Genomic DNA, 18,909 nt, shown 5'->3' with positions numbered 1-18,909 from the left:
TCTTCCATAAACAACCTTGCTCATACTTGTGCCTTGGAGGGGAACTTTCTAGGTGTAATACCATGGTCATTCATGATAGAAGGGGGTCATTTACCATGTATACATACGTCCATATAGGCACACACACATAAACATTTTATTAAACTAAAATAATTAATTTGATACATATTCGACAATACAAGCTGTGATTTAAGATAACCCCCACCACCACTAGACTTACTGATGAGAGATGAATCATAGGGAACAACATATCGACCAACAGCACACCAAATTAAACAAACACTTGTTCTCATATCTCAGATTGGTGCTTATACTGTCTACAGTATTGTTGTATGTTGAGAAGGTCATTTTGCCAATACTGCCTATTATCATTTAAATTAAATAAAGGAGCAGTTAATTAATTTTTCCAACTGATAATTTTCCATGTATAATTTACAGGATTTATGGAATGGAAGAAAACTATTGCTATTTTTTTTTAATACCACACAATAAAAAGGGAAAATGATAATAATAATAATAATAATAATAATTTCTTTATTTGCCAGCATGGCCTCAAAAAGAAAAAAATAATAAACACAACACAGAGTGAGATGCACTGAGAAAGAAAATGCTCTGATCAGATAATTATAATAATAACAATAATAATAATTGTTCCTAAATTAAGTCCAAGGCCAACAGCTTTGAGAGGAAGGGGTTAGTCGTTGACATCAACTCTGGTAGTTGACTGCTAATTCATTTTATTCACCCTGAAAAAATGAAAGGCAAAGTTGATCTCAGTTGGATTTGAACTCAGAATGTTAAGAGCCAGAAGAAATACTGCAAAGCATTTCTTCTGATGCTTTTACGATTCTGCCAGCTCACCACTCTTAATGGTTTCTAGATTAGGCAAAATGCTGGTAATTTTAAGGGGAAAAGGGTTAGTTGATACCACTGACTCCAGGATCTAGACAAGTATTTTATTTTATTGACCTTAAAAAGATAGAAAGGTAAAAATGACCTTGGAACGATTTGCACTCAGAATAGAAAGAGCTGGAATAAATACTACTAAATATTTTTCCAACAGTTATATAACTTTTACCAGCTCACTACACATAATTTCTTCTATAGGCACAAAGCTGGAAATTTGGGGGACCTGGAAGGGAGGGATAGTTGACTACATCAACCTCAGTACTTAGCTGGTATGTAGTTTATTGACTCCCAAGAGGATGAATGACAATGTCGACCTCGGTGGAATGAAATGCCACTAAGTATTTTTTCTGGCATGATAATGATTCTGCCAGCTCACCATCTTCAATAATAATAATAATAACAATAATAATAAATAAATAAATAATAGCAACCAAAGAAAAGTGAAGTTTATTTTAATGATTAACTTATTGTACAATTAAGAAAACCCATGACAGGCCACAGGCAAAATCTTATGTGATTTACAACTAAAATTGTATATATGAGTGTGTGTCTATATATATATATATATATATATATATACATATATATATATATATGCACAATGCATACACACAAAGAACAGTCCAAACTTGACTTTAACTTGGTTTAATACTTTTCACAAAAAAGAACACAAAATACACATACTGAAAAAAACAAAACAAAACAAAAAGCAGCGTTTCAACAATTCTTAATAAAAAAAAAGAAAAAAACGAAAATAAAGATTATATTGTCTTCAAGGCTCCATTGATTAAAAAAATGAGACAATGAATAACAAATGGTTATTGGTGTTTTCAAGAACAAAACCATTAACATGACGACATTAACAGAAGTTCATACATAGCATCAATTCTCAGTCTTAACACTGTAGCATATATTATATTTATATGTGTGTGTTTGTATGTATATATGTATGAATTATAACAGAAGATTAATTTCTAATATCAAAGAAGATATAACTAAATCATAATGATATTTTTTTTTTGTTTTGTCCCACCACCATCTTTATTTTGATAGTTGTTGAAATTATTTTAGAAGTTGGTTAACTACTAAAATAAATAGCTCAACAGAAAGGTCTTTTACAACTATTTGTTTTTATCAATTTCTTTTCTTTCAGGCAAGGAGTCAAACAGTCGTGAAGTTCCAGAACTTGGTGATCCAAAAGATGTACATTCAACACCAGTGCTTGTTATGTTGGAGTTTTGGGAATTCCTAGCAGAACCAGAACAACCTGACAATGACCAGTAAAAGTGAAGAGATACCAGAGCAAAGAACACACTACCAATGACTGTTCCATAGTTTTGGGAAACCAGCAGAGTTTTCAGCAATCCAAAAGCAATCACTGAAAGAGAAATAAATAAATAAATTAATTAATCTTATATTCCAAAATTCTAATTAATCATTGTGATGTTAAATGGGAAATAATTTAATTCAGCCACCAATTTCTGTCTAGAAATTAAAATTCTTTTAATTACTTGGATCTCAATGGAAGCTGCTTTGGTTGTATAAGGAACACTTTGGCATTCTAAAATTAGCAGAAATCATACAAATATTAAAAGATTTTCAGAGTAAATATTCCTAACCAAACATTCCAAGGTTGAATATCTGTTTCATTTCATTTAATCACTTTAATTTTATTTGCTTAAGATAAAATAAAATAAAATAAATAGCATGGTTTTTATTATAAGGGATTATATTATGTTGGTAAGGTTATTTAGGGCACATAATGAAGATTTAGTAAGGATTATATCTGATGAATTACAGAAAGACAGGAAACGGATTTGGTGGGAATGATTAAGTAAATGAGATATAATTCAATAAATAAATTCCTTGTAGTCTTAAAACTCGTATATAGATATATCTTAGTCTGAATAAAATGAGATATCAGATATTAAATATATAAGAGTTAATAACATCTGGTATTTAAAAAAAATTAAAAATACAATTATATAATTCAGTCGTTTTTCTTTTATTCACAGATCAATACTATTTTTCACATCATTAATCAATAACAAAGACAAGTTAGTTGTAAAGTGTTTCTATTGTAAAATAAAAGTCACATTTAATCATCTCAACATTTATTGTTCAAATGTCAAACCTTGCCTTGTAAACAGTAATAAAATTCTTTAGATGGTAGCATCAAAACAAAGTCTAAGAAATTACATCAAGACATATATAATTTAACAAAAAAATCTAAGATGATTTTAAGTGTATAACTTCAATGATTCAAAAACTGTATTTCAGATAGAACACTGCTCCCAACTATTTGTAAAAAATATGAAAAAGAATTCAAGATATCTTTAAAATTAGCAATTTAATTATTTATTCAAATATTCACATCCAAATTCAGCAAAAATTTTACTGTTTTTTTAAATTTTTGTTTTTAGCTCATTTTTTTGGTTTGAAAAATAGTGGTTCTTTTCCTACAGCAGCTCCACTAGAAACTGTATAATAAATAGTTAAACACAAATTTTAACATTTTAAGATATTAGATGTATCTGTATGTTTTTATCAGATGGTATCCATGTGGAAAACATGAGCATAGGTCAAAAAAACGTGTTTAGGGGAGATATTTCAAGAAAGTGTTTTGTTTTTACTGAAACTAAATCACATAATTGTCACAAAAAAAAAAGAAAAGAAAAATTCAGCTTTGTTTTTGTTTTTCAATTCTGATAAAAATGAAAAGGGAATTCCAAATGTAGACGCAAAATTAATTATCTTTTTTTAAAATATAATTAGTTATAAAAATTCATCTAACAAAAGTGAAATTAAAGTTATGTATAAAAACTATGAAATAAAATATTTGTAACTTTTTTAATGATAGTAATTAGCAATGCTAGAGCTGAATTTATGACTGGAAAAACTTTGTACCAACACCTTTCAGACCAATGTGAAACCAAGAAAAATTGAAAATCACACAGCCTGATATCTATATATCTGAGATGAACTGTTGTTGATAAGACTAAACATAAGACTAGAGGCCTTACCACTAAAAGATGAAAAAGTTACATATTTATATCTACACAAGATCCCAATCAGTTTCATATTCCTAGATGTGTACAGATTTCTAGTGGTCTAGTGGGATAGTTTCTATTTGAATCCAGATTGGTACTATGTATATCGAAGAATAAAATGTTTAACTTGTTTGTTACCATATTTCTGCTGAAATACAGTTTCCATTTCAAATAATTTTGAAACTATTGAAGAATATAGAAAAATTACTTTGTCATTGTAAAGTTGGTGTTTGGAGTGAAATTTTGACAGGAAATTTTTAGATTTAAAACATGAAGTGTGCATCATAAAACCAATGACAGTCTCAGAATGGTTGGTATTAAAAGGGTTAATAAATAATGAGAGATCAAACTGATCAAAAAGTAGAGTAAAAGTACATATTGGAAATTATTTTCATCTATAAAGGCTAATGTTAATCATCTAAATAATTAGTATCATAAAATCTGATCAGTTTCAAAATTTGCATGACCAAATTTTAAGGATAGAGATAAATGACATTCAAAAATAATAAACACACTTCCATCATAAAACATACATAATCAACTACTATCAACCAAATACGAGGTCTGATCAATAAGTATCCGGACTGTTGCCATAGTAATGAAGCTAAAGCATGCAGAGTGAAGTTGCTTGGCACAGATTGACCTTAAACTCTGTTGTGCATGTGCACTAAGTTTTAATATTGTAGTTCACTTCTGTTGTTTACAGCAGTGCTTGGGAGGAAGCTGTGTAGCATGTGATCATCACATTGACTATGACAGAGAATAGCTGTCATGGCTATACCTGTTCAGAGGCCTGCGCCAAGTTGCAGAGGCCTGCACACAAGTGTACGAGTGGTTCAGACGATTTCAAGATGGCCTAAAATATTTCAATATTGATGAATGTTCTGGGAGACTGACAACCGGCAGAAATGAGAAAAACATTGCAGATGTGCATGCAGCTGTGAGGGAAAATTGTCGAATCACTATCCGTGAGTTATCAGAGGATGTGCAGATTAGTTATGGTTCATTTCAGTCCATTATCACTGAAAATTTGGGTATGAGACACATGTCTGCCAAGTTTGTGCCAAAACTACTTTCAGCTGACCATAAAGACACTAAGGTTTCATTTGCACAAGATCTCCTTGATTGTGTGGAGAATGAGGAAAAAATTTTTAAAATTTTGCGTAAGCCTCTGAGCAAGTACCGCCAAGCTTTTGGCAAAATTTGATGAAGATTCTCTGCTCAACTTTCTCTTTCACACACTACACACCTTCCTTCTAAGCACTGCTGTAAACAGCAGAAGTGAGCTAAAATGTTAAGACTTAGTGTGCATGCACAACAGAGTTCAAAGTTAATCTGTGCCAAGTGATTTCACTCTGCATGCTTTAGCTTCGTTACTATGTTACTTTGTTAGTGTTACTTTAGCAACAGTCTGAATACTTATTGATGAGACCTCATAAAAGAACTGCAAGAATTTAGGGCAATTTAGTTTTTAATTCTGTTAGCATACTGAATACGGTGCTAGGGAGTGATATCTTAATAAAATTAGGATATAATCAACTGATATGATAGCATTATCAAATCATGAATTATCTTTAAGTAGAAGAATTCCATAAAATAATATATGAAAAGTCTCAAAAGAATGACAAACAATAGAGAAGGAAAAGAAAACAGCTTAAAACAAACAACAAAAAATAAAACATAAATACCAGCGTTTGGAAATTGCTTAAAAAATACAAATTACTAAGAAAATTCCACAACGGTATTATTATATAACAGTACAAATACCAGAAAACAGAATGAGAGAAGTATTAAAAAGGGTGAGACTAGTAAAGAGAGTAAGAATAGTATCAAACAATACAAGAGTGCTGTTTATAATGATGAGAGGTCAATGAAAGAAGATGGAAGAAGTGTTTATGGAAACAAGAATTAACACTATGATAAAACATCTTTAACTGAAGCTACACATTAATGTCAGCCTTTGACAGACGTTTTGTTTAACTTAGCTTGCTTTGTTATTATTTTGTTAATAAGTTATATAGCGTATTTTAGTAAAATCTGTTTACAATCAGTCATTTATTTCAGTTAAATACATTTGCAGAAAAAAAAAAAATCTACATTTAAAAAAAAAAAATGTCACAGTGACATTCCTTGAAATCTGTTTAAATGCTCAGATGAGAGAAGAGAGAGAGAGATGAAGGAAAAATAATTTTGCCAAAATAAATAAATAAAAATAATAGTCTAAAACATTGACTATTTTTATCTTGTCTGATGACAATATAAGTGAATATATGCATTTACATACCATCAGGGACACACAAATATAACTGATTACATTTGAGAATTTAACACAGTAATTACTGAGAAAGACAACAATAGCATGAAAGGAGAGAGAGAGAGAGGATAGCATTGTTTATTTTAATTCTTAGAATCTTTATGAAGAAGGGGTTGGTTGGCATCTAACAAAGAAACAAAGCTCTATGTATGGATGTGTGTATATCTTACATATACAATGATATTATTAATATATGTTGACATCAAGAATAAATGAAGAAAATATCTGAAGTGTTTTATTAAAATTACAGGCTTTTGAACCAATTGCACATTTTTGTTTTATATATTTTCAGCTGACATGGTCCCAAGTGTAACATGTGTGTGTGTAAGTATGTATGTATGTATATAAATATATATATTCTTGACTTTGTTCAGCAAGTGATTTGATTTGACACGAGACTATGTATTGGGAATAAAACAGTTGCAGTGTAGTACAGTGATTTTAACCATTAAATTGCTTGAAGGTCTTCTATACAGTTGTTCTATGCTGCTATGCTAGATATAGCAGCCAAACTCTCAAATCAAACCCTACCATCATGGATGGGGGGAGGAAGGACATGTTGATTACTGTAGTTCTAAATATCACAGGATAGATAGATAGACAGATAGAGATAGAGGGAGAGAGAGAAAGGAGACAAGTTATCAAGATTGGCTCAATGAGTTTTAAATAACAACATAGACTGTTATATTCATTTTTTAACATTAATTTGTATTATGATAAATCAAAATCTGTTGTGGTTATCTCTACAACCCGAACCTCTGAAAGTGAGCAGTACTTCTCACTGATGGGCAACAGAAGAATATGGATTTAGGGGATGAAATAAATAATAGTGGGGGTTGATGCTGCACCTGTATAGTTTTTAAAAAAAAATCTTTGCCTTGTATTCAGATATTAACTTTAAAACAATTGAATGTAACACTATAATAAACTGCTTGTTAGTCACAATAACAATGTAATTTTGAACTTAGAAATGTGAATAAGGAAATAAAGAAAACCAAATATAGACTACCTATGCATCTCTGCAGCCTGATACTCTATTGTTTTGAATTTCCATGAAGTAGAATATCAATGAAACTAGGTTTGTGTTTATTTAGTAAGTCCAATAAGCTACTGCATTAAGAGATTTGCCCCACTGAATATCTGCTAGCCATCCATTTATTTAATTCTTCTATTATAGATTTAGAACTAGAGCAGCAAGCTAGCAGAATCATTTCTGTATCAGGCAAAATACTTAGCAGCATTTCTTTTGGTTCTTTATCTCCAACACCATCTATTTCTCTTCCTCTCCTGGGGTAGCCAAGGATACCCCCTCTACAGTAAAACAATTATCTCTGTGCCTCTATTATACTCCAACCTCATATCTGGCTAACAACCACTTAGTTTCAATCACTTTCTTAGTTGAGGTGTCTTTGTCTTGCAAGCTAATTAGTGAACCGGTATAAAAAGCACCTATGCTGGTTTCACATAAAAAGCACCTGGTACACTCTGTAAAATGGTTGGTGTCAGGAAGAACATCCAGCTGTAGAAACCATGCCAAAACAGATCAATGGAGTCTAGTGTAGCTCTCTGACTTGCAAGCTCCTGTTGAACCATTCAACCCATGTCAACATGGAAGATGGATGCTAAATGATGATGATGACCTGAGTTCAAATCCTTCTGAGGTTGACTGTACCTTTTCGTCCTTTCAGGTTTGATAAGTATGAGTCAAGCACTGGAGTCAATGTAATTGATTTATCCCGTTGTCTCAAAATTGGTGACCTACTACCAAAATTAGAAAGAATTATATCTAAAATCTGGACACTGAGTTTTAAAAAATTTTGTACCTTTTCGTTAGAGAGAGAGAGGGGTGTAGCATATAGGGCTTCCTTCCAAATTATTTTCCTCTTATCAATATCTCTGATGGTGGTGGGAGGAAGTAAGGAAGTTACTACCAAACAGGAGAACTGGGCCTAAATATTTTCAACAGTGAACTCTGATAAAAGGCACCCAAGAAGTAGGTTGGTGGTGTTAAACTGGATGATAGATTAAGTTAGGAGCTGCTGAAAGTGAGTACTTCTCACTGATGATCAATGGAAGACTATGGATTTAGGAGATATAATGGATGATAATAGTGGAGTCAGTGATGCACCTGCATAGTTTTGTTTTTTAATCTTTATCTTCTATTCAGATATTAGCTTTAAAACAAATGCAGTACTATAATAAACTGCTTGTTAGTCACAATGATAACAATAATTATGAAATTAGAAATGTGAATAAGTAAATAAAGAAAACCAAATATAGATTACCTAAACATGTACATTATAAACAATAAACTAAAGTATAATTTAAAAGATCTAATTCTCAAAACTTGTATTTCCACACATACAATAAAGGCAGCCACTGCACCTCTAGCATAGAATAATGTCCTCATGTATGTGTATAAATATGCCTGTGTACATGTGGTGTATTTAATTTTGATGAATCATAACAAGGAGGCATTGAAGAAGTGTTAGTAAAAGGAAGAGCAATAATTAAAAGAAGTTTGAGAAGCACTGGATTAAGTCTACCACTTAAGAACACAGAATATGAAGAACTGGAACAGACACAACAAAAAGATTGTAATAATAAGGCTAATCCTCTGCCATAGACAAGTACACCACTGATGGTCTGGCACCTCTTTTGATCCAGATAAATTACAAGCAGGAACTTGAAATTCTTGAAGTTGTCACAGTCTAGTTCACTGCAAAACCACAAGTGGCATTGTGTGTTCTGTGTTTACGTGCATTATTTACACTGCAATTGTTAGTGGTGATAACAAAATTTTGAGAAATCATCTGTATACCCTTGGTTTAGCTACTACAAATAATAGAACAGAGTATCAGTGGCAGAGTCAAGTGTAAATACCAAGCCATACTGACTCAAGATAAAATCGGACATTTGTAAAAAAAAAAAAAATGGACCGTGATATTTCAGTACTGTGATACCTATGGCATTGATTCATTTACTGCTTATAATATTAAAAAGCAAAAGTGTGTTGATAAATTATTGTTATGTGACCACAGATAGTCCGGTAAAATAGTTAATCCATCAAGGTTTTGGAACAAAGGGTACCAGAACATTGGTGGTGTACCTATACTTTGTTTTACCAACCTTGAAAGAACGAAAGACAAAACTGACCCTGGCAGGATTTGAACTCATAGAGCAGAGAGTTAGAACAAATACTGCAAGACATTTATTTTGTCTTAACCTCTAATAACTTTGGTAACTTGTCACACTGACACTTCACTGAGATTCAGTAAAAGAGAGTATCAAAAACAAGGTTTTCAATTCAGTCTCCACTTTGTGTCATTTTAGGGAAAATGTCATCTACTATAACTCTGGGTCATCAAAAGCCATGTGAGAGGATTTGTTAAGCAGAAACTGAAAGAAGCTCACTGAACACACAAACACAAGATAAAGTTTCAAATTTTGGCACAGGATCAGCATTAGGGGTGGGGTAAGTCGATTACATCAATCCCAGTGTTTAACTGGCACTTATATTATATTTACCCTAATAGGATGAAAGGTAAAGTCAACCTCAGAAAATAAAAATGGACAAAATACCGCTAAACCTTTTGCCCAGCATACTAATAGTTCTGCCAACTCGCCACCTTACACACTCACACACAAAATATTACAATGCATATATGTATGTGTGAGTACATGTTTGTGCCTGTGTATTTGTTTCCATTTAAACTTGTTCAAAAACCATTGAGCAAGGATGTTCTTGATTGTTCCCCTGCCAACAAATTGTCTGCTGTCTTTGCACCTTCACAGACATATAGACTAAGAAATCCCTATCTTACTTCAGAAACTAATATGGGTTTAGCAACAGGAAGGGCAGCTGGCTGGAAAATGCCTCTTCAATGATATGTTCATCTAACTGGTTCTCAACTGGGATCCATATAAGATTTTGCTGTTAAAATTTATCTGCAATAAATTGCTTATACTGCTACAATACATAAAATATTTTAATTTTTTTCAATACAATTCCTAATATTTAATTATAAAAATATAATATGATTTTCTTAAAACATCAAATGGCAAGGAAGGTCCATCCAAGTAAAATAGGAATCAAAAGGGTCTGTAGGTAAAAAATGGTTGAGAAATACTGATATAACCCATGCTGACATGGGAAAATGAACATAAAAACAAACCAATGACTGAATGTATGTAAAAAATGAAGCAAAAATGAAAAACAACACTTTCTTTTATCAAGAAAACGATAATAAATTTACAATACTTATTTCGGCATAAAGTAACTTTTTTCCAATGTTCAAGGGAAATGTTTTTAGCTACTTCTAAATAAGAAAGATTCAGCTTTCAGAAAATTCGCCGAAAAGGTAATTCAATAGCTTGGTAAAAGAGTCAATTTGAAACCAATAAACAAGCAGGATTCCAGAGTCTTTTATTGGCAACATTACCAATCATCAAAGGTTTTGTCATCTTTTAGCATTGGTATTAAGTTTACCATGTAATATTTAGCTATGAATTTGCCAACATCTGAATTATTGTATAGGGCAAGAAGATCAAATTGCACTATACCACTACTACTGCTGCTATCCCCACCACTGCAGCTTGCATTTTTTGAAGCAAACCCATTCCTGTAATAAGTTTGCAACTGCAAATTGCTTCAAATTTCCAGCTAGAAAAGTTTTAGTTCCATTGGCACAATTCCTGACAAAGTTAGTCAATGCCTTAAATTCTCATTTCACTTTCTCCTTAGACATCATCATTCTAATGTCTTCTTTTCTATGCTGGCATGGTTCAGATGGAGTTTGTAAAAAGCAAATTTTCTCAGTCAGATGCCCTTCCTGTTTCTAAGTGAAGAATTTCTTTCTCCATCACCAGATAAGCTTTTGTAAAAGATTGAAAATGAATAACTACACTTATATGATAGTGAAGCCCATTTCAAACTACCGTGTAACACACAGATAGTAAGATTGAGTGAAACAGAAAAACTGATCCCAGTACAAGACTGGTACTATCAACACTGATCTGAGTACAAAATGTCAGACAGAATACAACATATACATATAGAGTAGAAGACCCTCTTCGGTCATGAATGAGCATGGGATTGCACCTGGAAAGTTACCCTCCTAGGCACAAGTCTGGGCAAGGTTGTTCATGGAAGACCAGCAGTCGCCCATGCTATTCATGTTACCCAAGGGAAAGGAAAATGCCGATACAGCCTAGCACCAGTGATGCTGCAACTCATTTCTACAACTGAATGAACTGGAGAAACATTAAATAAAGTGTCTTGCTCAAGACCCCCAACACACAGTCCAGTCCGGGAATCGAACTCACTACTTTATGATTGTGAGCCCGACACTCTAACCACTGAGCCATGTGCCTTCGTATATACATATATACACACATTGATACTGACAATGGAGCTTGGCACAGCTCATGTTGAACCAGACAACTCATGCCAGCATGGAAAATGGGATTTTATTTGTAAATACATATGTATGTGTATACACATATATGAGTATATATACATATGTATGCATACATGCACACTCACTCAAACACACACCAGGCTGAGTGAAAAGTTTTTTGAATTTTCACTAATGATTTTTGGCAACTTGTATCATCATGTTATATAATTTATTTGATACAACTTCTTGTCTGATTGTTGCTGAATTATTTATTCTTTATTTTACAGCTTTGATATTAAACGGTGAAATTACTGCAACTAGATCCATCTTATGCAACATCTGGAAAAAAGGATTGAGCAGAAGGCCCAGTAAATGTTAATGAATATGTGGCCAAAACTTGTTCAGACATTTCAAAGAATGTGACACCAGCCTTAAAGACAAAGCAAGGAGACCTTCGGCTGTGGAAAATGAGGTTTTGCTTGAAATGGTTGAACAACTGCCAAGCACTAGCACTCAAACATTGTCAGCAGAACTTGATCCTTCACAAAGTACCATCAGTCAACACCTTCATAAGCTCAACCTTTCGAACAGATGCTGTTGAGAAATTCCTCACAAACTGACCAATAACCAGGATCAGCAATGTGTGAACATTTATAAATCCTCAAGATGCCTGTTTTTGGTGTTGAATTGTAACTGGAGATGAAAAGAGCATCCATTTTTGTAATCCTAATGAGAAATCAGTGACTTTGTTCTAGCCAGGCTTCAAACCTGTTGTCAAATGAGGGCGGTTTGAACTGAAGGTTGTGTTGTGTGTTTGGTGGAATTTTAAAGAGTTGTTGCACTTTGAGCTAGTCTCAGATGGTCAACAACAACAGCAAGTATATGATGCTTTGAAAGCCCACTATCCGGCATTGATCAATCAAAGATGTGCACTCCTACAACATGACAATGTCCCAACACACACTGGTAACGTGACCAAGGAACTTGTGGGGTTTGATATGTTGCCTCACTCTGCTTACAGTGCAGATATTGCACTAACAGATTACCACCTTTTCCAAGATGTAGCTTATTTCCTTCATGGGCATAAGTTCAACAATGTGGATGAGGTTGAAAACGAGAGCAGGGAGTTTTTTTGTCTTTAAACCAGCTAAATGTTATAAGCCTGGAATCAAGAATCAGGCATAACAATGGCAATGGACAATAAAATATGATGAGATATATTTTGACGATTAAACACTTTTTCGTATGTAATTTGTTGCAACTATTAATTAAAGCATGAAATACAGAAAAACTTTCAATTCAACCTGGTATATACATGTATGAATCTCTCACACACATAAATACACAATGTGTGCATATATATTGTGTGGAGTGAAAGTTAGTACATTTGAAATACCCTATGATATTCAGATTCAACTAACGTCTACTTTACTGTACATATTTTACAATGAAATAAATCCCTGAAAGATTAGTAGGGTCAATAAAAGTACTTAACACCTTTGAAGCCAGGGACCCATCATGGTTGTAGTCTAACACTGAAAACCAGAAAAATGTTTCAATTGATCCTAGTATATTACTGCTACATATTTTATTGAGCCTGCAAGGTTAAACTACTAAGTTAAGCTCTGTAGGATTAGCTGGAATATACAAGGTGGAAACTACATATATTTTGGCATTTAGCCTAGTTCCTGTTATTCTACTATACCAATATTTATGATAATACACACACTATGAAGACTTGCGATGATCTGTTTTGTCCACAAGAAGCAATTCAGTAAGAGCAATACAGATCTTTTATTTCTTCTTTTACCTTTTATTTGTTTCAGTCATCAAGACTGTGGCCATGTTGGGGCACCACCTCGAAGAATTTTGTTTGAATGAATAGACTCCAGTATTTTTTTTAAAGCCTGGCACATGATCTATTGATCTCATTTGCCAAACTACTAAGTTACAGGGATGTAAACATACCAACACTGGTTGTCTAGCGGTGGGAGGGGGACAAACACAAAGACACACACAGATATATACATACATACATGTGTGTATATATATATATATATATATATATATAATGGGCTTCTTTAGTTTCCCTCTACCAAATCCACCCACAAGGCTCTGGTCAACCTGGGGCTATAGAAGACACTTTCCCAAGGTGCAATGCAGTGGGACCAAACTTGGACCCATGTGATTGGGAAGCAAGCTTCTTACCACACAGCCACACCTGCACCTATAGTTAAAAAAAAGAAAACAAAACTGGAAAAAGAAGAATTAACCCTTTCATTACCGTTTTTCTGTTGAAATACATTGCCTGTTTTAATCAATTCTGAAAAGTATGAATACTTTAGTAAAATAATTTTGTTTTTATTAAACTGGCATTTGGAACACAGATTGACGTGAAATTTCAATGAAAGTTTTGAATTTAGATCACTTTAAAACAGAAACTTGGTATTATATAACCAGGGGTGATGGTCTCAGGCAACTTGCTATCAAAAGGGTTAAGTGGGGTGGGGATTTTTCTGTAATGCCAGATAGTAATGAAGAGAAATATCTAACCTTTTGAGGAGAAATCCTGCATTGAAAATGAAATTCCTAACTTGAACAAGTGACTGAAAAGATTTATGTCAAACGTAACACCTATTATACGCTATTTATTGGTTTTTATTTTTCAATTGAAATATGAGAACTTTTAGAGATAACAAATAATCAATTACAGTAACTGATATTGGAAATTACAATTGGAAATAAAGTTCTTTATTGGCTGTTATTTAAGGTCTCAGCATTTGATCTACAAAGCACAAAATTAATGCATTATACACACATTGTATATATATATATGTATATATTTGGTACTATGATATAATATAATCTCCAGGATACTCTATGAATCGTTTTGTGATGCTATATCATATTTGTGTAACTCACTCTTCAGGTGCATAAACAACTTACAACCCTCTTGAGTAGAGTGAAAGTAGCTGGAACATGTTTCATGATGGACAAAGTTTGAGAAATAGGAGCTAATTCATAGTGTTGTCTAAAGGATTCCTCTCCCTTTGAGTGTTGCTGCTAAGTGTATGGAGTCAAGGGGACCAATACACATGCACTTTGAGGGATGAGTGATGACTGTTAGTAGCAAGGAATAGATGTAATACTTGACAAAGACATTAGGATGAAAACCAAATGTGTACAAATACATATATATATATTTTACTGTTTCAGTTATCTGACTGCAGCCATGTTGGACACCGTCTCTCTCTCTATATATATACTGTATTACACACACACATATACATCTATTTTGCCACCCAATTTCCATTACTACCACCATTTATTACACTGGTTTTGTCATATTTGCCTAAGAAGGCAGATCTTCTTAACACTGTGTTGCCAACCATTTCCATTTTCTCCTCATGACAAATGTGTGTAGAAGAGACAACTGCTCTGATATGGACACATGATGTGGATAAGATAATCAGTAATGAACTAAAATGAACTGCAAGGGGGAAAAAGGAAAGTAGTGGTGACATCAGATTTCAAAATGCTGAATCTCACAAAGATGATGATGAAAGATCTATTTCAGTGGTTATATGTTGCATGATGAATCTGTCTCAAAGGCTGGTGTTCACATAATAAATGCAAGTGGTAGCTGACAATATTTTTTTTTTATTCAACAAGATTTTGGTAAGAATCTGACCAGCAGTGATAAGCTCAGACTGTTTTTTGGGGATATGGCTAAACAACATCTATTTGAAATTATACTGTGGTGAAAAAATCATGATTCTTTTAATTTTGAATGTTTGAACAATCTTAAAGTCAAAGAAATAACTAATTAATATCTATGATCTTTCTAATCAAATTTGGAGGTTAAAATAATGTTGTCTGTAGACTAATATCATGAAACACAGTTAAATAGTGGAATGGATTTTAAATAGACACTTCATTTTCCTTTTACTTGTTTCAGTCATTAGACTGCAGCCATGGTGGGGCACTGCATTGGAAAAAAGAAAATTGTCAAATGGCCTTAATGCAAATTTTGGCTCTTATTAGTGTCACTCAATAGGGGTCTACATCACTTGACCAATCCTAAAAATACTTGTTTCAAATTTTGGAGCAAGGCCAGCAACTTTAGTTGGAAGAAGTTAGTTGATTACATTAACCCCAGGTGCTCAACTGGTACTTTATGTCAATGATATTAAAGGGATGAAAAACAAGTTGACCTTGGCAGTTTTTGAACTCAGAGCATAAAGAGCCAGAAGAAACATTGCTAAGCATTTTGTCCTATGTGCTAATGATCCTATTAGCTCACAGCCATTATAAGATTGTCAGCAATGGGATATACATACAAATGAGGGGAAGTCAAAATTTATCTGCACTCTCGCCATAACATATCTTTATTATTGTCACACTCCCTTCTGTACATGCATGCTTAAAGTTAGTACTATTGTGTTCACGTGATCAAAGTTTGAGCCTGATCGTGTCATTTTTTCTTTCTGGCTTTACAGTGTAAGCATGGCTGCTCCACTAGCAATGTGCACCAAAGAAGAACAAAGAGCAGTAATCCAATTTCTCTGGTTGGAAGGTGTGTTAGGTGCTGAAATTCATCAGTGGCTTTTAGCACAATAAGGGGACAATGCACTACTGAGTAGAAGTGTGTATTAGTGGATCAATAACTTTAAAGTGGCTGGACAAGTGTGACACACTAAGAGGGAGAAGGACGTCCATCAACTTCCACCACTGAGGAGAAAATTCAGCAAGCTCAAGAGATGATAATGGTGAACCAGTTCACTATTACCATCTCTTGGATCACTGCTCTTTGTTCTTCTTTTGTGCACATTGTTAGTGGGGCGACCATGCTTATACTGTAAAACCAGCAAGAAAAATGGTGTGATCAGACTCAAACTTTGATCAAGTGACCACAATAGTACCGATTATAAGCACACATGCACAGAAGGCAGTGTATGACAATAATAAAGATGTTATGGCGAAAGTGTGGATAATTCTTGACTTCCCCTCATATACATACATACATATATATATATATATATATATATATATATATATATATATATGGGACATACCACCTAGGTAGGCAAGGTAGGCAGTGCCTACCTTGAATAAAATAGATTGATAGCAACATTTTCCTTTTATGGCAAAATATGCACTTAATTCAATAAAATTATGAAGATTACTCTGATTACTATGCATAAAATGCAAACTATTTAATTTTTTTTTGTAGATTAGGTAGGCACAATTCGCCTCTGCTTTTCAATTTCAGTATTTAAGTTATGCATAGTACTGCTGTAGTACATGTGCTGCGTACATTCCTACAACACCGTTTTCTTTACGGTTCAGTTGCACGCTTGTGTTTCGCTTATTTTTTGTGTTTACTACATAAAAGTTACCAACTGCCTACCCCAAGTAATTACTGACAGCACATGCCTATAGTGCTGCTAGACTGGCTCCCATGCAGGTGGCACATAAAAAAAACACCTTTTTGAGCATGGCCGTTATCAGTACCGTGTGATTGGCCCTCGTGACGGTGGCACATAAAAGCACCCACTACACTCTCGGAGTGGTTGGCGTTAGGAAGGGCATCCAGCTGTAGAAACTCTGCCAGATCAGATTGGAGCCTGGTGCAGCCTTCTGGCTTGCCAGTCCTCAGTCAAATCGTCCAGCCCATGCTAGCATTGAAAGTGGATGTTAAACGATGATGATGATGATGCACACACATTTATATGTATGTATGTATGTAAATATATGGGTGCAGGCGTAGTTGTGTGGTTAATATGTTTGCTTTTCAGTTATATGGTTTCTTGTTCAGATTCACTGTATGACACCTTGGGCAAGTGTCTTCTACTGTTGGCCCTGTCCTATCAAAGCCTTAGCCCCAAGTAGATTTGGAACACAAAAAATGCAAGTTCATCATATATGTGTGTGTAGGTATGTGTGTATAGATATATAGGTATGTTTGTGTGAGTATGTGCATGGGTGTTTTTGTTGCCTTATCTTGACATTGCACTATAGTTACAAATGAGCATTACTGTCATATAAGGGTTGACCCTTGTTTCTAGTGTTTTGTGAAAATGTCTAACCATGGGGAAATATTACCTTGTTTGGAAACAGGTAGAAGTTGGTGACATGAAGTGTACCTGGCCATAGAAAATCTGCACCAATGAATTCTATCTATAACCCATGCAAGCATCAAACAGTGTATGTTAAAATGATGAAGATGACATGTATGTATGTATGTATGTATGTGTGTATATATATATATATATATATATATATATAGAAAGAGAGATGGAGTGAGGAAGAAGAGGAAAAATGAAGGGTATGCATGATAAAACATTTTCACCTAAAATAAATTGAATTAAAAAAAAAAAAAACTAATATTTTCTCTTTTCTTTTCTTTTTTTTGTTTTGTTTGTTTTTACAGTGAAACCAAAAACACACAACTAGCATTAAAAAGTAGAGTCTGAGGAAGTAAACAAATGGAAAGAGAAAGTATGTTGAGTTACCACTTGAATCTGTTTGCATGGCAACAACGGCATCAGGGAGTTCCTCAATAGAAGAGCACCTACAGAAAACCAAAAGATGATTTGAAAACCTTTCAAGATTAATTGGGGTTGGTACAGCAATCAGAGCCTCTTATATGATTCATGCCACCAGTTAGTTATAGTCATCAAAACAGCATTCCCATGCATATGTGCAGATATTTTTTTTTTTTTTTTTGATACAACAGATATCACTTCAGATCTATAAAGGTAACAGTGTTCTCACTTACCTGAGAAATAACTTTGCAAGAAAATGATCTTCCTATCGCTAATAATCCAATTATTACAAAGAGTGGAATCTGTTGTGTCAGCCAGCAAAACTTAGTTAGTCAAGTGCGTTTATGTTTTGCCCATGAGCACAACCTTATGATAGTAGAAACGTCGAAACTAAGAACTAATTAAATCAGAAGGACAGAATTTTAACTTCACATCCTTTAAGCAAGGTTGAGTTGCGATTATATATTTTAGTCATTCTCACGTTCATACCACATTTCTCCAGAAATTAGATAGTTCTCTAATATACAGACACACATACTTATAAATACACACACACATAAATGTATGTATATGTACACACACACACACACACACATACATACCTATATATGCATACATGCACATACATAGAGGTACATATATACATATACATACAACTATATATATATATATATATATATATATATATA

The 18,909-nt window shown here is 33.5% G+C and overlaps 1 protein-coding gene across 10 annotated transcripts in view; it reads right to left on the bottom strand.

The window, feature by feature from the left end:
• Nucleotides 1-517: 517 nt before the first annotated feature.
• Nucleotides 518-18,909, bottom strand: part of LOC106867691 (tumor protein p53-inducible protein 11) — a 553,124-nt gene continuing 534,732 nt past the window's right edge. For 7 of the 10 annotated variants that reach the window (XM_014912640.2, XM_014912637.2, XM_052969712.1 and 4 more), the window contains exon 6: nt 518-2,287. In XM_014912640.2, the coding sequence (XP_014768126.1) occupies nt 2,031-2,287 (257 nt within the window). In that variant the 3' untranslated portion in view covers nt 518-2,030. Of the gene's footprint in view, nt 2,288-18,187; nt 18,247-18,909 lie in introns of all 10 variants that reach the window. The other 3 variants (XM_052969715.1, XM_052969713.1, XM_052969714.1) reach the window with 2 other exon arrangements.

Source organism: Octopus bimaculoides, chromosome 7 (assembly GCF_001194135.2).
Source record: "Octopus bimaculoides isolate UCB-OBI-ISO-001 chromosome 7, ASM119413v2, whole genome shotgun sequence".
NCBI lineage: Eukaryota > Metazoa > Mollusca > Cephalopoda > Octopoda > Octopodidae > Octopus > Octopus bimaculoides.
Note: the sequence above shows the minus strand (reverse complement) of the source record. Positions and strands in the feature narration are given on the sequence as shown.